The sequence below is a fragment of the Ixodes scapularis genome, unplaced genomic scaffold, assembly GCF_016920785.2.
Source record: "Ixodes scapularis isolate PalLabHiFi unplaced genomic scaffold, ASM1692078v2 PGA_scaffold5__190_contigs__length_132052651, whole genome shotgun sequence".
In the NCBI taxonomy this organism is placed as follows: domain Eukaryota; kingdom Metazoa; phylum Arthropoda; class Arachnida; order Ixodida; family Ixodidae; genus Ixodes; species Ixodes scapularis.
The window spans coordinates 59642285-59664742 of NW_024609880.1; the positions used below are offsets into that span (position 1 = coordinate 59642285).

At 42.9% G+C, this 22458-nt stretch overlaps 1 protein-coding gene and 1 pseudogene across 1 annotated transcript in view; one reads left to right on the forward strand and one right to left on the reverse strand.

Moving 5' to 3' along the window:
• LOC120840976 overlaps positions 1-6720 on the forward strand; it is a 31122-nt gene extending 24402 nt beyond the window's left edge. The window contains exons 3-4 of the mRNA XM_042294226.1: positions 5720-5773; positions 6301-6720. Of these exons, the coding sequence (XP_042150160.1) occupies positions 5720-5773; positions 6301-6720 (474 nt within the window). The remainder of the gene's footprint in view (positions 1-5719; positions 5774-6300) is intronic.
• Positions 6721-10017: 3297 nt separating this feature from the next.
• LOC120840975 lies at positions 10018-22295 on the reverse strand (annotated as a pseudogene).
• Positions 22296-22458: the final 163 nt, after the last annotated feature.

Consider the following 22458-nt stretch of genomic DNA (forward strand, 5'->3'; position numbering starts at 1 on the left):
TGTATGTAGAGGGCGCTGCTGTCGAAGAAAATGGTGCCGCCCAGAGAGCTCTAAATGGAATGGTCTATAGTAGAATAAACTGCACTGTAAGGAACCCTTCCCCCAAACTAGTGTGTATAAAAATTAATTATACAAAGTGTAAATACAAAGCGGCTAGGTATGTTTTAGAAAAAAATCATTGAAGTGGAAACTTAAGTACGAAGCGCTGAAGAGCAAATTTCAAATTGAGTAAATTGGAGTGCCGCAGACCAAGTCTTCCTTTCAAGTTTTTGAACAGTTTATTTTAGTTCTAGACTGGCATCCCATGTGAACTTAAATGTTCTCCTCATATTATCGATCCGCCTGTGTAGTTCATATTACTGAATTTAGGCATACGACTGCAGAATTTCGCATTTAATTTTTTTTCGCAAAAACAGTTAGCATGGAACGAATTAGCTTCTGCTGTTTTCTCAGTTGTATAAAACGATGCCTTTTATACTTCACTGAAGATCATAGGTTCGTTTGACATATGTGATTGTGTAAAAACTGAATCCCAGTGAGAAATCTTTCTAACTCAGTATAATAATTATAGTCATGCCTAGGATCTGCAGACCTTGTTTTACTTTGACCGATAGGGTCTCGCTTAACGGTTAATTTGTCTTATATTCGAGTAATGTGAGGAATGCATTGAATGTCGAGAAAATGTGTTGGGATGATTTCAATGGGCGCGTTAAGCCCGTTCTCCGGAGCGGGGAAGTTTGGTGTTCCGTTCACTAAACGGACAGGAGCGCCGCCGGAGAGACATACTCGAGCGCGCTGTTCGTGCACCGAGTTTTTCTCGCTGCGCGAACGACTTCTTCGCGCTCCGTGACGTGACGTCCGCAAACAGGATGTCTACTCTGCCAGAATAGTTGCCAAAATGAAAGACACAGTAGGACCGCTGCCCCTTTTTAGTTGAATAGTGTTTATTCGGGTAAAAACAGTTTGATTACAAAACCGAAAATAATTAGCGTTCTGGAAGAGTTTGTTCGTGCATCTCGCCTGAAAACAATTTCATCCATAGATCGGTAGCGCGCCATACAAAAACAAGAAACATGTTGTTGAGATCAGGATACTGTCGAACCGCAGCCCTTTCTAGAATGCTTAGCCCAGCGAATAAAGAAGCTTAGCTTGAAAGTCAAAACATCTGTTAGCGTTGCGGAACAGGGTTTTTCATGGATCTTGAACTGAAAACGAATTGACGTGCTGTTAATTGAACGGTGGTGTGCCGGTATTTAGCGCAGTGATGGTTTCCGTCTCGTACTGCATCTGGGAAGTTCGACACTATCCTGCGACGGAGAACGAGTTAACAAAATGTTGTCTTTAATTTAAACTTGAACGGAATGCATGGTCATTAAAAAGATCGGTAAAAGTAACATTCCGCAGATGTGAGCGGAGTCGTCAAACCTTTCAGAAATATTAATCCATTCGAAAACTTCATAACGTCACCACCTCGTTTACTTTATACTCTGCCGCTCCACTCGGGCCTAAATAATTTAGCTTAGAAATAATTTCGTCTTCTGCCACCCGTATCCACGAGATGTTCGGTTCGTCACAGCCGTGCGGTCGGAAGTGGCTCATGCAGCTCGTCGATAGTTCTGGTGTGTCGGGAACATGTGCTCTACGATTCGTTTAGTTGCTGCGCCCGTAAGATGAAACCTGGAACTTCAGAGTAGGAGTAAAGAGGTCCGCACTTAATCCGCCAATTAGCACGAAATATTATAAGATGTTTTAAAAATTGGGAAAATAACAAAAGGCGTTCGTTGTCCCGAAATATTATGTATATTATTATATCTGCTTGGTGCTTCGTTGACCGCTTGTTGATTATAATAACTAAATAAATATATACTAAAATTAATATATTCTACATGCTTCTAGAATGTCGCGATCTTCGTTGTCTTTATATTTTATTTCCTTTCATTTATATACCTCAAGGGCGTCTTTTGAGGACGCATTACCGGAAAGGGGGAGGGGCAATAAATAGGAATACAATATAAAAAAGAACGTAAGGTCACCAACGCAGCCACATCTCGTTTAACCACAAAATAAAACAAGATATATAAACAAAAAGAAACATTCCCGACTCATTGAACAAAAGCACGCACATTTCTTGAAACGGTGTAATATCTAAGTTGGTTACAAAATGATCTGGGTGGCTTTGTTTTAAATTGATTCTAGGTTTGATAAGAGATAACTTTGATGTGGATTCTACACACCGGTTGCGTATTAAAGTTTGGGTCGAAATATTTTTTATAAACGAGTAATTTTGTCGCAGCAGGTGCAAGATAGAGGTTCCGCCTCCAAAAAGCTAATGATCTCGTTGCGCTGCCGATTATGTTGTCGGTATGTTCATTCCACGATTATGTTTCAGAAATATGGACACTCAAGTAATTGTATAATGAGGTCCTTTCTAATTGTTGTGACAGTAATGAATATTCGCGAGATAATTTGGTCGAGTTGGTGGTAACGGTCATTTGTTTGCATTTTCCGGGGTTAATATTAATCTGCCAAAGGGTGCACCAGGAACTTAGAGTGTCGAGATCGTTTTAAAGAATGTAATGATCTCTTGGGTCAATAATTCAATAATTCTCGTGCCATGAAAATATGGCAAACACAAACAAAATCTGCAGTGTAAATAAACGTGCCCTTTTACCGTCAAATTTTGGAATCGATTTCGTAAATTACTGGAAGATATAAAGACAAATACACCAGCTAAATATCTGTCACAAGGGTTCATAGATCGCCAGTGCCTATCGTGCTATCTTTCTTATAAACGACCACAATACATCCATAAACAATTTTTTTTTTCTGTAGGTTTTTCGGGCAGCTTCCTGGCCTTGTGGGCAAAGGAGGGTTTTCAATACTGTTAGGAAGAAGTGGTACCGCAGAGTGGCGCGCGCTCGACGAGCATTCAGCGAGCTCGGACTGTCCCCGGACGAATGTCACCCCTACTATCCATCTTGTATCTAATCATTCCTCATTAAATCGCCCTCCACACTCCATTCCAACTCAGGAATGGAGTCCTCTATAGGCAGAACTATGACGTCCACGGACGAGCTTGGCTTTTGGTTATCCCCCGACAACTACAAAGAGATGTCATTCAAGCTCACCATGACGACGCAACAGCCGGACATCTGGGATTTGCCAAAAAGTACTTCCGCATACGGAGTCGTTACTTCTGGACGGGCATGACCCGCACCATCAACAAATATGTTCGGGCGTGTCACGACTGCCAGACGAAGAAAACACCTACCACCAGGCTTTCTGGTAGACTACAACCGATTCCGCAACCATACCAACCATTCCAGCGTATAGGAATCGACTTTCTCGGTCCTTTTCCACGGTCGACAAGCGGGAACAAGTGGATCATTGAAGCTGTTGATCATTTGACACGCTATGCTGAGACAACTTCTGTACCCGCTGCCAACGCCGATGAAGTTGCTAATTTTTTTCTGCACTCCATTATCTTGCGTCATGGAGCTCCCCAGTTTATAATTAGTGATCGTGGCACTCCCTTTCTCTCTCAAGTCCTTGAAGACGTCTTTCGGCTTTCTTCTACAGTCCACAAAGTCACAAGCGCCTACCATCCCCAAACAAATAGACTGACCGAGCGCTTGAACCACACACTTGTCGACATGGTTTCAATGTATGTTGCTGACCATCATACCAACTGGGACATCATTCTTCCCTACGTAACATATGCATATAGTACGGCACGGCAGTCTACAGCCGGCTACTCTCCATACTACCTCCTCTATGCCCACGAACCCTTCACACCTCTTGATACCATTTTGCCCTACACACCTGGCACCTTGGTTCAGCCGTCTGCAGCAGAGATCACATCCAGAGCAGAGGACGCTCTCCAACTCGCCCGCATGCACACCCAGGAATCGCAGGAGCACCAGAAGCTACGTTACGATGCATGTCATCTGCCTACCACCTACGACATAGGCGGCGAAGTTCTCTTGTGGACTCGCTTGCGCGTACCCGGCAAGTCTCAAAAACTCCTCAAGCAATTCGTCGGCCCGTTCCGTGTCGTCCGTCAACTCTCTTTCAACAACTACGAAGTTGCACCTGTTACCCCGCCCCTTGATCATCGCTCAAGATCATGTGACGTGGTCCACATAACCGTATGAAACCTTACTATCGTCGCGATACGTAAGCCTCTCAAACGCACCAGATGACCGGTGCCTGCATCGACGGGGCGAATATTCTTAGGAAGAAGAAGTGGTACCGCAGAGTGGCGCGCGCTCGACGAGCATTCAGAAAGCTCGGACTGTTTCTGGACGAATGTCACCCCTACTATCCATCCTGTATCTAATAATTCCTCATTAAATCCCCCTATATTTGTAACCTAATAATACATACATTTTGGTTTTTCAATAAGCGTGCTGTTAACCAGCCGTTGCAACCTCTATGATCGGTTGTGATGCGGATCATTTAAAATAATCAGGAGATAATTTAATATAATCCCAAATCATTTTCAAGAATGCCAATAAAGTAGAACACATGTAGTCTTCAGATTTTAGCAATGTCGTTTGAACTTCGACCGGCTGCCAGATCTGCGCCTTATTCCGGCGTTAAAGAGCAGCTCAGCGAGTGTACACGAGTGTGACAGCAGGCACACACCTAGCCTCGGTGACCTGCTGCTTCAAGCCACGATAAGGCGCTATCCAACCGGCAGGCCGGGGTTCAAGCGATAAAGTTAAAAAATATGAGGGATGTACATTAAAATGTGTCACAACTCATTAGATAAAAATCAGGCTAATGCCTTGTTTGTAATCTGCGAAAAATATTAAGTACTGTCTAAAGGAATAAGTGTTAAGTCGTTTTTTTTTCATTTGTAAGAAATATAACGTATTAAGTAATGAAATAAAATGAGGTTAAGTATTTGAAATTATTAACCAGATATCGTAGACCTTTGACTCAATTCTTAATTCTTCAAAACTTGATCAATGTAATGAAATACCATAATGCAATCTATGTCGGGCTTTCTAAGTAATCGCGATCTTCACACCTTTGAAGAAGTGAACAAAAAACAAAATAAAAGTCGGACTACATTTTTTATACCAATACCTTCGCAGAAGCTGAATTTGTGATGCGATGAATATAAGCATGATTGTAATCTTGAATCATTTTTATTTGTCTTGAACGTAGGGAATTTTTCCGACCCTAAGCGTGGCTTTCCTCTCCTACCTGAACAATGTAGAATTCGACCAACCTAATATTCAAAATACAAGCATTATCCTGATTTCAGCATTTATCCTTCTCACGCGCAAAAGCATCCTACTCCATAACGGCATTTCAAATCATACATGCATAAGAACAGCTACAACAAAAAATAAAAAAATAAGCCCTTCCTGACCGCATTCCTTTTCTCTCCCGTCTTTCCGAGTTCACCGCACTGCAATTTAATCAACGCAGCTTCTGTTTTTTTTTACTTCGTCGATTCACTTATGCTATTGACTGGATAGCTTTGCAGGGCGTGTCTAAAGTTAAATTATTTTTGTACCGGGTATATAAGGCTTTGCTGTCCTGCACTGCACCATCGTTTCCACTCTCAAGCAAGAGGAAAAGTAATCATCATGTTCACCAAGGTAGGCAAGCCTATTGACGCCAGTCGCTGACTTGGGTATCGAGATTTTAAAAAATCGATTTGTCTTCGTTTTGACCGGAATAACAACGTTCTGCTTGCTTCCAGGTCCTTGTGTGCTGCCTCTTCGCCTACGTGGCTTGCGGAGTTGTTGTGGAGCAGGTCAGTAAAGTGAGAAATTGTAGAAATCTTGAAAGACCTAAGATTTTATGCGAAACCTTAGAGCACAAGATATCATGTGAGGTTATTTAGAACGTCCATTCGGACAAAGGTAGATTGTTTGAGAACCTTCATTTTGACCATAGTAAACATATCTAGGTAATCAGGTGCCAACACCGCCTTTTAAATGGTAACATCGGAAGTACCGTATTGATATTTCTCAGAATGTATGAATATTCATTTTAAACTGTCACGCACGGTTACATAAAAAAAAAATCTGGAACCATTCCAGATCTTTATGACCTTAGTTACTTCCAATTCATCTTCAACTTTATTGTTTTGTTCTACTGGAGATGGAGAGGGAAAAACATCCGACGAGTTCGAACTGCAAACCTTTGTTTCAGCAAAACATTTACGCATTTAGATAAAGGCAAATGCAAGGAAAATCTATTGTCTCGTATAGATAAACAGGCTTTTGTTTTCTGCATAACTCTGCTGATGAAAGTGTATATTATTTTTTTTTATTGTAGCACCTTCCCCAGCCATACAGTTTCGGCTTCGACAACGTCGACGAGTTCGGCACACGCATGACCCGTCAGGAGACCGGAGACGAGTTCAACAACAAGGTCGGCTCATACAGCTATGTCGATGCCCTCGGAGTCAGTCGTGTGGTGAAGTACGTGGCTGACGCCACCGGCTTCCACCCCACCGTGGAGACCAACGAGCCAGGAACCAAGACCTCAGCTCCAGCCGACGCTCCATTCTTCTCCACCGCCGTCGAGGGTCCCCACCCGGTCGTTGTGAAGGCTGCACCAGTGGCCGCCGTTCACGCTGTGCACGCTGCTCCAGTTGCCGTGCGCGCAGTGCACGCCGCCCCGGTGGTGCACGCTGCTCCCTTCGCCTACGCCCACCATGCTCCTCTCGCCTACGGTCTTGCGAAGCACTTCTAGGAAATAATAAATTATTAATATAATTGAACTCTAAGATGTATTTCTTTTATGCGAGTTGTGGGTGATTTCTTTGAAGAGCACTGTTTTGGAAGCTCGATAAGGAATATAAAAATTCTGCCCTTAAGTATACTGTAAAATTTCCATGTGGGACATTATGGTCACTTCTATCAATGTCTTTAGTGGTGAATAAGTCCGATGTTTTCCAGGAAACACTTGGTTTAAATTAGCACAGTTGGCGCTTACGCAACAATAGCTAATATTAAAATTCCGGTGCGTTAAAATAGGGCGATCGACATCCTGCTTCAAGCGAATGAAAGTACGCATAACATGGCGTCATTCAACTAATTTATCTGCTCCCCGACTTATTGTGCTTTCGTTGAGAGGACTTCTATAGGCGTTGTCATATTAAAATGACTCGGCGGTGACAGTCACCAGGTTCATAAATTGTCGGTAAACTTGTTTCTCGTTCTCTCTGCTACGCGGCAGTCAAGTACAGAGGCTAAAACCGTAGCCCAAACCAAAAACCCTTTAGGATCGAATTCATTTCGTTCACTATTACCGAAAAGAAAGCACTATCGTTTGATACCGAAATAAAAGAAACAGTAGGACCGCTGCCCATTTTCAGTTGAATAGTGTTTAATCAGGTAAACACAGTTTGATTAGAAAGCCAAAAGGAAGTAGCGTTCCGGGAGACTTTATTCGTGCATCTCGCCTGAAAACGAATTCATCTATAGATTGGTAGCGTGCCCATACAACAACAAGGATCATGTTGTTCAGATCAGGATACTGTCGTACCGCAGCCCCTTCTAGAATGATTAGCCCAGCAAATAAAGAAACTTAACTTGAAAGTCGAAACATCGGTTAGCGTTGCGGAACAGGGTTTTTCATGCATCTTGCCTAAAAGCGAATTGACGTGCTGTCTATTGAACGATGGTGTGCCGGTATATAGCGAAATGACGGGTCCGTCTCGTACGGCATCTGGCAAGTTCGACAGTTTCCTGTGACGGCGAAAGAGCTAACAAAATGTTGTCTTTAATTTAAATTTGAACAGAATGCATGGTCATTAAAAAGATCGGTAAAAGTAACATTCCGCAGATGTGAGCGGAGTCCTCAAGCTTTTCAGAAATATTGATACATTCGAAAACTTCGTAACATCACCGTCTCTTTTACTTTACACTCTGCCGCTCCACTCAGCCCTAATTAATATAGCTTAAAAATAATTTCGCCTTCTGCCACCCGTATCCATGAGATGTTGGGTTCGTCAAAGCCGTGCAGTTGGAAGTGGTTCACGCAGCTCGTCGATAGTTTCGGTGTGTCGCAAACATGTGCGCTGCGATTCGTTTAGTTGCTGCGCCCGTAAGATGAAACTTGGAGCTCCACAGTAGGAGTAAAGGGGTGCGGACTTAATCCGCCAAATAACAAGAAATATTATAGGATGTTTTAAAAATTGGAAAATATAAAAAAGGCTTTCATTGTCCCGAAATATTATGTATTTTATTATATCGACTTGGTGCTTCGTTGACCGCTTGTTGAATTCAATAACTAAATAAATATATACTATAATTAATATATTATACATGGTTCTAGAATGTTGCGATTGTCTTTGTCTTTATATTTCATTTCATTTATTTACCTCAAGGGCGTCTTTTAAGGACGCATGACAAGAGGGGGGTGGCATTAAATGTGAATACAATATAAAAAAAGTGAAAGCCGTTTACAAATCCCTGTAACGCCGAATTGGAGCGCAGCTCTTGAGGAGGAGGAGTGAAGGGTACTGAAGGGAGGGTAGACCCCTCCTCCTCCCCTCATTCTTTAATATGCTCCGGGGGGGCGGTCACGTGACCTTGGGGGGGGGGTGTCACGTGACTTCGGGGAGGGGGGTCACGTGACCTCGGGGGGGTCACGTGGCCTCAGAGGGGTCACGTGACCTGGGGGTCACGTGGGGGTCACCTTGGGGTCACGTGACCTTGAGATGACCTTGGGAGGGGTCACGTGACCTTGGGGGTCACGTGACCTTGGGGAGGAGACCAAGTGACCTCGGGGGTCACGTGACTTGGGGGTCACGTGACCTTCAAAGGGTCACGTGGGGTCTTGGGGTCACGTGACCTTGAGATGACCTTGGGAGGGGTCACGTGACCTCGAGGGGTCACGTGACCTTGAGATGACCTTGGGAGGGGTCACGTGACCTGGAGGGGTCACGTGACCTTGGGATGACCTTGGTTACGGCGACGGCGACGGCGACGGCGACGCCGCCCAAGCCGGGAGCGGGCCCCTAAGAGCTGCGCTCTAAAAGAACGTAAGGACACCAACACAGCCACATTTCGTCTAACTACGAAAGAAAACAAGATATATATTGTAAGGAAGAAGAAGTGGCACGGACAGACAGGCAGGGGTTTGACCAAGCGCGCGCTCGGCACGGGCGCTTCTGGAATGCTGTACCGCCATTCATACTGGTCGCATTTTCCTCCTATCTTCTATTAAATCTCTTTTATCAACGTCTCAACACTTGGACCTGGTTTCCCAAGGACGAGAGTCTGCACGAGTGCAACAACGCCACCCGAAGGCGGCATACCGCCGCAACCTGACCGGTTGCGGTTAAGTGTTCGCAGATAGGCTTAGCGGGGTTTGCGGAACCTCTCCCAAACGTCATCCCCTGATGGAAACCCGAGCGCCGGGGTTGGGGGACGTTTGTACCCATTTAGCCGGTGGGTGTCCGACGGTGGGCTTCGAACCGACCACCTCCCGTAGCCGAGGCGGACGCTCCGTGCCGTTTAATAGGGATAGTGCAGTAGCCAAGAGGTTGCACAAGTTCACTGTTTCCCATCCGTAGAAAATGTCCAGCGGGTGGAGGGGTGAGCACTTTGTGTAAACGGCGGCGAAGCTGATCAGAAATGCAGGATTTTGCAGCACCTGTGTCAACTAATGCTAAAAGCTTTTCTTCTCCAATGTAGACGGTAATAGTTGTAGGGCCAAGGTAAGGAGGATTTAGGACCGGAGACGGTAGTGCAGCCTGACCTCCATTGTTAAGACAGGCTGCGCTGCTTAGTTTGACGACGGAAGTCCGGTAGTAGCGTCAGTGAACGGCGAGACGGAGCGGTTTCGTCGAGGATAGGGGGAGGGTGATCGACCACGTCGGAATTCAGCAGCTGGAAAGGGACATGTGTTGCGATGGTCGTCATAATTGCGGCGGTCATTGGAACTGCCGTGGTTGTCGAAATTTCGGCGCGTGTCGTGGTCGTCAGAATGTCGAGTTTGATTCTGTGGGGTGCGACTGTAGGCTTCAGCATTCATGCGGCGTCAGCAGTAGCGGATGATATGACCTGGGGCGTGATAGTAGAAGCATATCGGACGTTGATCTTGAGTGCGCCATTCCTCTGTCCGCCGGGGTGATAGGTAGCGTGTGGATGGAATTGAGACGTTGTGAGAAGTTTGCAGAGCGCAAATGTGTGGTGCTGAGTGCTGTAAAGAGCAGATGGGTGGTGAGGAAGTCGATGGTGCCATGCACGTGGGAGACGACGAAGAAATAGGACGAAGGGCAGCACGAAGTTCGTCTTTGATTACCTGTTCAATCTTAGGTGCCTCGGGTTGCGAGATTGAAGAACTGGCTGAGAGGCGCAGGGATCCCAAGAAGTCGCGCAGTTCGTCTCGAATTATTCGTCTGATGAGATTGGGGAGGTCAGTGTCGGCAGTTGTAGTTGAAACTTCAGGGAGCCGTTCAAATCCGGTGTTGGAGATCCGACCACTTTGAAGGTCTTCATAATGCTTGCATTCTGCAATGAGCTGCTGCACGGTCTGAGGTGACCTGGGTGCGACGATGGAAAACAGCTCTTGGGATAATCCTTTGAAGAGGTGCTTGATTTTTTCGTCCTCCGGCATAGCTGCGTTGACACGTCCGCAGAGGCGAAGGACGTCCTCGATGTAGGACGTCGATGTTTCGGAGGGGGCTTGGTACCTCCTGGAGAGTTTGTCCCGCGCTTGTTGTCTTCTGCGTTCAGGTGTACCGAAGACGTCTGCAAAGGCGGTTTTGAACGCATCCCATGAATTAATTTCTTCCTCGTGATTGTCGTACCATTGGAGTGCAGTCCCTTTGAGGAAAAATACGACGTTGGCGAGTTTGATGGTGTCGTCCCAACGGTTGTGTTGGCTCACCCGGTCGTAATTTTTGAGCCAGTCCAGAACGTCAGCGTCGGCTGAACCGGTGAAATCCTGGGGGTCACGTTGGCGAGTTTTGACCGTTTAAGTGTTGGTGGGGCGCTGGTCTCTTACATTCCCGTTATCGTCGTTCATGGTTGTGACAGTCGACCGTCCGCTGCGCAGCTCCAGGTTGGAATTACCAGATGATCAGGTTGGGGATCGCTAGCGCACCTCCACCAAGTGTTGAGACGTTGATAAAAGAGATTTAATAGAAGATAGGAGGAAAATGCGACCAGTATGAATGGCGGTACAGCATTCCAGAAGCGCCCGTGCCGAGCGCGCGCTTGGTCAAACCCCTGCCTGTCTGTCCGTGCCACTCCTTCTTCCTTACAATATATACACACAAAGAGACATTCCCTACTCATTGAACAAAAGCCCTCACATTTCTTGAAACGGTGTAATATCTAAGTTGGTTACAAAATGATCTGGCAAGTTATTCCATTCTGTAATACGCAATATTAAGGGAGAAAACATGAATGAGTTATTATGGGAGCGCCATTGAAGGAGTTTACATGTGTTGTCGTTTCGAGGAGAAATATAATGGTTTTTTTGACAATAAATGTTGTAAACGTGATGGAGGAAACACATGCTGTTACGTTTGTGTCGTGTGGCTAAGAAAGCAAGACCAAGTTTTTAATTTAGGGGAGACACTACTTTATGGAGAATAACCGTTTAGGATGAACCGTGTGGTTTTTTTTTAAATTGATTATCGGTTTGATATTAGATAATTTTGATGTGGATTTGACACAACGCTTGCGTATTCAAGTTTGCGTCGAATTATTGTTTTATAGGCGAGTAATTTTGTCGCTGCAGGGGCCATATAGAGATTCTGCCTCAAAAAGCTATAAATCTCGTTGAGCTGGTGATTATGTTGTCGATACGTTCATTCCACGCTAATGTTTCAGAAATATGGACACCCAAGTATTTGTATAATGGAACACTTTCTAATTGTTGTGCCAGTAATGAATATTCGCGAGATGATTTGGTCGAGTTGGTGGTAACGGACATTTGTTTGCATTTTCCGGGGTTAATATTCATCTGCCAATGAGTGCACCAGGAGCTTATGGTGTCGAGATCGTTTTGATGAATGTAATCATCTGTTGGGTCAATAATAAAATTCAATAATTCTCGTGCCCTGAAAATCCGGCGAACACAAACAATATGTGCAGTGTAAATAAACATGCCCTTTTACCGTTACATTTTGGAATCGATTGCGTAAATTAGTGGAAGATATAAAGACAAATACACCCGCGAAATGTATGTCACAAGACTGCATATATCGCCAGTGTATATCGTGCGATCTATCTTATAAACGACCAAAATACATCAATAAACAAACGTTTTTCCTTTAGGTTTTATGGGCAACTTCCTGGCCTTGCGGCAAAGGAGGTTTTTCAACACATACTTTTTTGGTTCTTTAATGAACGTGCTATTAACCAATCGTTGCAACCTCTATGATCGGTTGTGATTCCGATCATTTAAAATAATGGGGAGATAATTTAATATAATTCCAAATAATTTTTAAGAATGCCAATAAAGTAGAACACATGTACAGCCTTCAGATTTTAGCAATGCCACGCGAACTTCGACAGGCCGCCAGATCTGCTCATTATGCCGGCGTTAAGGACTAGCTCAGCAAGGGTACACGTGTGTGGCAGAAGGCACACACCTAGCTCGATGACTTGCTTTTCTTTATTCATTCTTTATTCAGAGATTACCCCGCAGTGCCCGAGGGCGTTACAGCAGGGGGGTTACAATGCTGAAAAAAACACATCTCCACTTTCACTGCACACTTGCAGCTCCGACAGCCCATTCCACTCTCGTATCGTTTTAACAAAAAAAGAGTTGGCGCACATCCTCGTCCTGGCGCGGAACTCTCTAATTTTTAAAGCGTGATCGTTCCGTTCAGAAATATAATATGGTTCTTTTAAGTAAGTTGCACTGTTAATTCCAGTTTTATTTTTAAATATCAAAAACAGAAACTTTAAACACAATTTTTTTTACGGCGGGCTGAGAGAGGTTCCCAATTCAGTTCAGTCTTCATTTGAGTACAGCTGTCTCTCCGCCCGTACCGTCCCAGATCAAACCTAGCAGCTCTATTTTGTATTTTTTCAAGTTTGTCTATGAATGTTTTTTTTTCCGTGTCCCAGACGGCACAGGCATATTCCAAAATTGGCCTAACACATGTTAAATACGCGGTTACCTTTAAGTTAGGGTGTAAACATTTCAGGCTTCGTTGAATAAAGTTCAGCGCCCTGCCAGCCTTTACAATCACGTCATCCACATGTGAATTTCACGAACAGTCAGTTGATAACGTGACACCAAAGTATTCATACTTGGAGTCCTTGTTTACTAATCATCAGCACTTTCATCTTGTATATTACATAATCACATAATCCCCTTCACTAGACGCGGCACCGCGGGCCTCCTTGGTACGGGCTGTTGCCTTTATGTGGTGTCGCGGCTCTCCTGAGCAAATAAAGATTATTATTATTATTAATATTATTATTACTATATTGTTATTTATATAATATTGGGTTTCAATTTTCTTCTTTTTAGTAAAATATAAATGCACACACTTTTTGGGATTTAAAGTCATTTTCCAAGTAGAGCACCACGTAGTAATGCATTCTAAATCTATTTGTAACTGGGTGGCATCATCTTTGTTACTAAATTTTCTGTAAAACACGCAATCATCGACAAACAACCGAACACAAGATGAAATACAAAAGGAAATATCATTGATATATATTAGGAACAAAAGCGGCCCTAAGACAGAGCCCTGTGGGACTCCCGATGTAACATTAACGTATGTCGAACTTTTACCATTCACTAACACACACTGACAATGCTCTAGCAAATAATTTTCAATCCATCTTAATACTGTTAAAGGGGCGGTACAACAATTTGCGGGCTTTGGCTAATTAATTGCGGGAATTGATCCCGGCCACACATAAGAAACGAAGGAACGAAAACTATTCTTTCCTGCTTGCCCTAGTTTTCATTTAAAAAAATAAAAAAATTGGTATCTCTGGCACTCCTCAACTCAATATTGAAGCGACACCAGCTTCGCCTGTGACGTCATTCGGAGGGGCGTTGGTTTCCGGTTGGGCTCTTCTGGCTTCCGTTTCCCCGGCGCTCGCCGGCTCGCCAGGCTCGCCGCTCTCCCGCTCTCCCGCCGATTCCCGACCAACATGGCAGCATGGGCGGACGGCCTGAGCGACGTCGAGCGCAAGATGCTTGGGACACGGCGGGCAGTCGAAGTCGAAGTCGAGACACCAGGAAGAATAACGATACCACGATACCACGATACCACGGACCACGACCAACGCACTCCGTCGAGCGAGGGAAAGACAAAACGTCCGGGTTGATCGTGTAGCCGCCGTAGGCGCCTCGGGCGTCAACGGATGACGGCGACATCAGGTTTTATTGACTTGCGGTAGATGGCGCCACAAATAATTCATACCCTTTTAGCGGCAATATTAGGCTTTTGAAGTGTTTCTGCATGCCTAAACAACAAGTTTTTTTTTAACTTAACCTTAAATCAAGCTTACGATTGCCTAACACTATTACTTACAAAAACCACTCCGAATGACGTCACACCACAGGTTCCATTTGCGTCCACCATGTGCACGCAGGTTGGGGAAAAAAGCGTTTTTATTTTACGATTACGCAGCGAAATAGAGGTATTTTGGGATATGGTGGCACTTTTGCTCTTACTTATGCCGAAGTAAACAATATAAAAAATACAAGCTGCACATTCGTTCTGTGTTAAAATCATTGCACCGCCCCTTTAAGTCTATATTTAACATCTTAAGTTTATTTAGCAGAAGTGAATGCGAAACAGTATCGAAAGCCTTGCGAAAATCTAGGAATATACAATCTGTTTGGCCTCCCTCATCAACATTAGACGACAAGTCATGATAAAATTCGACAAGTTGCGCGGTGCAAGATAAGCCTTTACGGAAACCGTGCTGTTGTTTAGAGAATAGATTGTTTTTGTCATATGATTTAATATTTAAGTGTATAAAATATGTTCTATGACCTTGCATGAGATGGAGGTTAATGAAATAGGCCTGTAGTTTTCGACATCTTTCCTAGAACCACCTTTGTGAATGGGGACTATGTGAGCGGTCTTCCAGTCGTTTGGCAAGAGACCCACAGATAGCGACTTCGCATAAATTAAATAAAGATAGAGTGAAATCGGATGAACACAGCGCTTAAGCACACGAGGAGATATGCCATCTGGGCCATTAACCTTAGTTTCGTCGATACTCTTTAGTAGCACTTCGATACCACTCACGCTTAGTTCCACTGGCTGCATTATTGGGACAGTGCTCACAGGTGAAAAACAATTACAGTCGTAATTGTTTTTGTTCGCACAAGTGCCGTCTTGCCAGTCTAGGCCTGGCAAGTTAAAATTTTCCGCTCGCAAAATAGTTTGGCCAGAGGTCTCGGAGACAATATCGTACAGTAGCTGCAAGGTGCCGAAATCCCAGTTTGGTGGTCGGTAAAACGCCCCAACAACACATGAAGAATGTCCAGTTAAAGTGACTGTGCACCAGATTGACTCGACGGTGTCGGGACCAAGATCGAGTACAGATGACGTTAGTCAAGAATGAATTAGCAAAAAGACCCTTCACCGGGGCGGGGCCTATCCTTCCGATAAGCAATAAATTCCTTCGGAAATACTTCACTATCGCTGATAGAGGGATTCAGCCAAGATTCAGTCCCAAACACAATATCAGCCTTGACGGACGCGATTAATCCTGCAAGTTCATCGACTTTATTTACTACACTTCTGCAATTTACATGAATAGCAACTAAATACCGACGAACTGTTTCCTTTTTTTTTTTTGTGGGGCGTCAATGTTTCGGGACAGGAACAAATTCCCCTTTTCCTTTGTCCGAAGTAAACACCTTACCTTTAACAATTAGTTTGTCAAAGTTTAATTTTACCTGATTTTCTCTATCTGCCTTTTTTAATTTTTGCAAATACCCATAGTAGCCTGCGGATGTCTCGAGTTTCGGGTGAGTAGTCCTGGTCTGCGCTGTAGGTTGTACCCTTAAACTTTTTGGCGTTCGACATAATGTCCTGCTTTTCTTTGTAAGACGCAAAATTTGAAATAATCGGCCTTTTTTTCTCGTGACTGTAACGACCAATTCGATGCGCTCTTTGTACCGATGTCAATTCGATACCCAGGCTGGTTTTACAAATGCGCTCGATTATTTTTTCGGATTGATCCCACGTTTCTGAGTGGTTGTCCTCTACACCATAGAAAACAAGATTTTGTCGGCGACTTCTATTTTCCAAGTCTACGCCCTTGTACTTCAAGTCCTTAACTTGTTGGGCTAAATATTTCATAGAATTAGCTTGTTCAGATACCAGTTTGTTAACGCTTGACGCCAAGATAAGGCGCTGACCAACCGGCCGGCCGGAGTTCAAGCAATATTGTTAAAACATCTGAAGGCTGTACATTAAAATGTGTCACAACTCACTAGTTAGAAATCAGGCTAATGCCTTGTTTGTTATATCCGAGAAATATTAAGTACTGTCTGAAGGAATAAGTGTTAAGTAATTGTTTTCATTTATAAGAGGTATAAGGTATTACTTAATGAAATAAAAATGAGGTTAAGTATTTGATATTATTAAGCAGATATCGTACACCATCGACTTCATTTTTAATTCTTCAAAATTTGATTAAGGTAACCAAATACCATAATGCAATGCATGTTACGCTTTCTTAGTAATCGCATTATTTGCACCTTTTAAGAAATGGATAAAAAAACTAATTAAAAGCCGGACTATATTTATATACGAATATCTTCGCAGAAGCTGAAATTGTGATGCGCTGAATGTTAGCATGATTGCAACCTTGAAAATTCTTTGTTTGTATTGAATGTAGGTAATTTTTCCGACCCTAAACGTCGCTACGTTAAGTATTTTAAATTACCAGATGTCGTAAACCATTGACTTCTGTTTTAATTCTTCAAAACTTGATTAAGGTAATCGAATACCATAATACAATGCATATTACGCTTTCTTAGTAATTGTATTCTTCGCACCTTTTAAGAAATGAACAAAACACTAAATAAAATCCGGACTATATTCTATGTATCAATATCTTTGCAGAAGCTAATATTGTGATGCGCTGAATGTTAGCATGAATGTAAGCATGGGACATTTTCATTTGGATTGAATGTAGGGAATTTTTCCGACTTTAAACGTGGTTTTACTGTCCTAGCTGAACAATATAGACTGACAAACATAATATTGAAAATGCAAGCTTTCTTTTGATTGTAGCATGTCTTTTTCTCACGCGCAAAAGCATCCTACTTCATAACGGCATTTCAAATCGTACGTTGACACGAACAGCTACAAAGAAAAATTAAAAATTAGTCCTCTCTAACCGCATTCCTTTTCTCTACCGTCTTTCCGAGTTCAACACGCTGTAATGTAATCAACGCAGCAGTCTGCTTATTTTTTCTTCGTCGATTCACTTACGCTATTGACTGGATGGCTTTACAGGGCGTGTCTATAGTTAAGTTATTTTTGTACCGGGTATATAAGGCTTTACTGTCCTGTACTGCTCCATCGTTTCCACTCTCAAGCAAGAGGAAAAGTAATCATCATGTTCACCAAGGTAGGGGACTTGGATGTTAAGATTCTCAGAAACCGATTTGTCTTCGCTTTAACTGGAATAACAACGTTATGTTTGCTTCCAGGTCCTTGTGTGCTGCCTCTTCGCCTACGTGGCCTGCGGAGTTGTTGTGGAGCAGGTCCGTAAAGTGAGAAATTGTGGCAATCTAGAACGACCTAAGATTTTAAGAAATACCTCACAACACTCTATATCATGCCTAGGTAATCAGGTGTCAACACCGTCTTTTATATTGTAACACCGGAAGTACCGTATTAATATTTTTCCGAATGTATGCATATTCATTTTAAACTGTCACGAACGGTTACATAACAAAACAATTCTTGAACCATCCCAGATCTTTATGACCTTAGTTACTTCCAATTCATCTTTAACTTTATTGTTTTGTTCCACTGGAGATGGAGAGGGAAAAACAGCCGACGAGTTTGAACTGCGAACCCTTGCTTCAGCGAAACATTTACGCATTTAGATAAAGTCAAAGGCAGGGAAAATCTATCGTCTGGTATAGATAAACAGGCTTTTGTTTTCTGCGTAACTCTGCTGATGCAAGTGTATATTATTTCCTTTTTATTGCAGCACCTTCCCCAGCCATACAGTTTCGGCTTCGACAACGTCGACGAGTTCGGCACACGCATGACCCGTCAGGAGACCGGAGACGAGTTCAACAACAAGGTCGGCTCCTACAGCTATGTCGATGCCCTCGGAGTCAGTCGTGTGGTGAAGTACGTGGCTGACGCCACCGGCTTCCATCCCACCGTGGAGACCAACGAGCCAGGAACCAAGACCTCGGCCCCAGCCGACGCTCCATTCTTCTCCACCGCCGTCGAGGGTCCACACCCGGTCGTTGTTAAGGCTGCTCCAGTGGCCGTGCACGCCGTTCACGCTGCTCCAGTTGCCGTGCGCGCAGTGCACGCCACCCCAGTGGTGCACGCTGCCACTCCTTTCGCCTAGCCCACCAAGCGCCTCTCGCCTACGGACTTGCAAAGCACTTCTAAGAAATAATAAATTAATAATATAATTGAACTCTAAGATGCATTTCTTTTATGCGAGTTGTGGGTGATTTCTTTCAAGAGCACTGTTTTGGAAGCTCGATAAGAAATATACAAATTCTGCCCTTAAGTATACTGTAAAGTTTCAATGTGGGACATTACGGTCACTTCTATCCATGTCTTTAGTGGTGAATAAGTCCGATGTTTTCCAGGAAACACTTGGTTTAAATCATCACAATTGGCACTTACGCAACAATAGCTAATTCTAATGTTCCGGTGCGTTAAAATAGGGCGATCCACATCCTGCTTCAAGCGAATGAAAATACGCATAACACAGCGTCATTCCTAAAATTTATCTGCTCCCCGACTTATTATGCTTTCGCTGGGAGGACTTCTATAGGCGTTGTCATATTAAAATGACTCGGCGGTGACATCAACACCATGTTTATAAACTCTCGGTAAACTTGTTTCTCGCTCTCTCTGCTACGCGGCAGTCAAGTACAGAGGCTAAAACCGTAACCCAAACCAAAAACCATTTAGGATCGAATTCATTTCGTTCACCATTACCGAAAATAAAGCAATATTATTTGATACCGAAATAAAAGACACAGTAGGACCGCTGCCTATTTTCAGTTGAATAGTGTTTAATCAGGTAAAAACAGTTTGATTAGAACACCGAGAGGAATTAGCGTTCCGGAAGAGTTTGTTCGTGCATCTCGCCTGAAAACGAATTCATCTGTAGATTGGTAGCGTGCCCATACAACAACAAGAATCATGTTGTTGAGATCAGGATACTGTCGAACCGCAGCCCTTTCTAGAATGATTAGCCCAACAAATAAAGAAACTTAACTTGAAAGTCGAAACATCAGTTAGCCTTGCGGAACAGGGTTTTTATGCATCTTGCCTAAAAGCGAATTGACGTGCTGTCTATTGAACGGTGGTGTGCCGGTATATAGCGCATTGACGGGCTCGGTCTCGTACGGCATCTGGCAAGTTCGACAGTTTCCTGTGACGGCGAACTAATCAACAAAATGTTGTCTTTAATTTAAATTTGAACAGAAAGCATGGTCATTAAAAATATCGGTAAAAGTAACATTCCGCATATGTGCGCGGAGTCCTCAAGCCTTTCAGAAATATTGATACATTCGAAAACTTCGTAACATCACCGTCTCTTTTACTTTACAATCTGCCGCTCCACTCAGCCCTAATTAATTTAGCTTAAAAATAATTTCGCCTTCTGCCACCCGTATCCACGAGATGTTGGGTTCGTCAATGCCGTGCAGTTTGATGTCGCTCACGCAGCTCGTCGATAGTTTCGGTGTGTCGCAAACATGTGCGCTGCGATTCGTTTAGTTGCTGCGCCCGTAAGCTGAAACTTGCAGCTTCACAGTAAGAATAAAGGGGTGCGGAACTCATCCGCCGAATAGCAAGAAATATTATAGGATGTTTTAAAAATTGGAAAATATGAAAAAAGGCTTTCATTGTCCCGAAATATTATGTATTTTATTATATCTACTCGGAGCTTCGTTGAAAGATTGTTGAAAATAAGAACCAAATAAATAAATAGTAAAATCAATAGATTATACATGCTTCTAGAATGTTGCGATTGTCTTTTTCTTTATATTTCATTGCATTTCATTTATTTACCTCAAGGGCGTCTTTTGAGGACGCATTACACCAGGGGGGGGGGGGGGTGGCATTAAATGGGAATACAATATAAAAAAGAACGTAAGGACACCAACACAGCCACATTTCGTCTAACTACAAAAGAAAACAAGATATTTATACACAAAGAAACATTCCCTACTCATTGAACAAAAGCCCTCACATTTCTTGAAACGCTGTAATATCTAAGTTGGTTACAAAATGAGCTGGCAAGTTAGTCCATTCTGTAATACGCAATATTAAGGGAGAAAACATGAATGAGTTATTATGGGAGCGCCAGTGAAGGAGTTTACATCTGTTGTCGTTTCGAGAAGAAATATAATGGGCTTTTTGATAATAAATGTTTCTGAACTGTCAATTACTATGGTAAACTTGATGGAAGAAACACATGCGGTTAAGTTTGTGTCGTGTGGCTAAGAAAGCAAGACCAAGTCTTGATTTTAGGGGAGACACTACTTTATGGGGAATAACCGTTTAGGATGAACCGGGTAGGTTTTTTTTAAATTGAATATTGGTTTGATATTTGATAATTTTGATGTGGATTTGACAGAACGCTTGCGTATTCAAGTTTGCGTCGAATTATTGTTTTATAGGCGAGTAATTTTGTCGCAGCAGGGGCCAGATAGAGATTCTGCCTCAAAAAGCTATAGATCTCGTTGAGCTGGTGATTATGTTGTCGATATGTTCATTCCACGTTAATGTTTCAGAAATATGGACACCCAAGTATTTGTATAATGGAACACTTTCTAATTGTTGTGCCAGTAATGAATATTCGCGAGATGATTTGGTCGAGTCTGTGGTAACGGACATTGGTTTGCATTTTCCGGGGTTAATATTCATCTGCCAATGGGTGCACCAGGAGCTTATGGTGTCGAGATCGTTTTGAAGAATGTAATGATCTGTTGGGTCAATAATGAAATTCAATATTTCTCGTGCCCTGAAAATGCGGCGAACACAAACAAACTCTGCAGTGTAAATAAACATGCCCTTTTACCGTTACATTTTGGAATCGATTGCGTAAATTACTGGAAGATATAAAGATAAATACACCCGCGAAATATATGTCACAAGATTGCATATATTGCCAGTGCATATCGTGCTATCTATATTATGAACGACCAAAATACATCAATAAACAAATGTTTTTTCTTTACGTTTTTCGGGCAACTTCCTGGCCTTGTGGGCAAAGGAGGTTTTTCAACACATACTTTTTTGGTTTTTCAATAAACGTGCTATTAACCAATCGTCGCAACCTCTATGATCGGTTGTGATTCCGATCATTTAAAAGAATAGGGAGATAATTTAATACAATCCCAAATTATTTTTAAGAATGCCAATAAAGTAGAACACATGTACAGTCTTCAGATTTTAGCAATGCCACGCGAACTTCGACAGGCCGCCAGATCTGCTCCTTATGCCGGCGTTCAGGAGCAGCTCAGAAAGGGCACGCGTGTGTGGCAGAAGGCACACACCTAGCCTCGGTGACTTGCTGCTTGAAAACAAAATAAGGCACGGACCAACCGGCCGGACGGGGTTCAAGCATTATTGTTAAAACATCTGAAGGCTGTACATTGAAATGTGTCATAACTCAGTAGTTAGAAATCAGGCTAATGCCTTGTTTGTTATATGCGAGAAATATTAAGTACTGCCTAAAGGAATAAGTGTTAAGTCGTTGTTTTCATTTGCAAGAGGTTTAAAGTATTACTTAATGAAATAAAAGTGAGGTTAAGTACTTTAAATTATCAGATGTCGTACATTATAGACATCTGTTTTAATTCTTCAAAAATTGATTAAGGTAATCAAATACCATAATACAATGCATATTAGGCTTTCTTAATAATCGCATTCTTCGCACCTTGTGATGCGCATCACAAAATTATGATGCGCTGAATGTTAGCATGAATGTAAGCATGGGACATTTTCATTTGGATTGAATGTAGGGAATTTTTCCGACCCTAAACGTGACTTTCCTGTCCTAGCTGAACAATACAGACTTTAACAAACATAATATTGAAAATGCAAGCATTATTTTGATGTTAGCATGTCTCTTTCTCACCCGCAAAAGCATCCTACTTCATAGCGGCATTTCAAATCGTACATTAACATGAACAGCTACAAAAAAAAAATTAAAAATAAACCCCTCTCTAACCGGATTCCTTTTCTCTCCCGTCTTTCCGAGTTCACCACGCTGTAATTTAATCCAAGCAGCAATCTGTTTCTTTTCTTTTCGT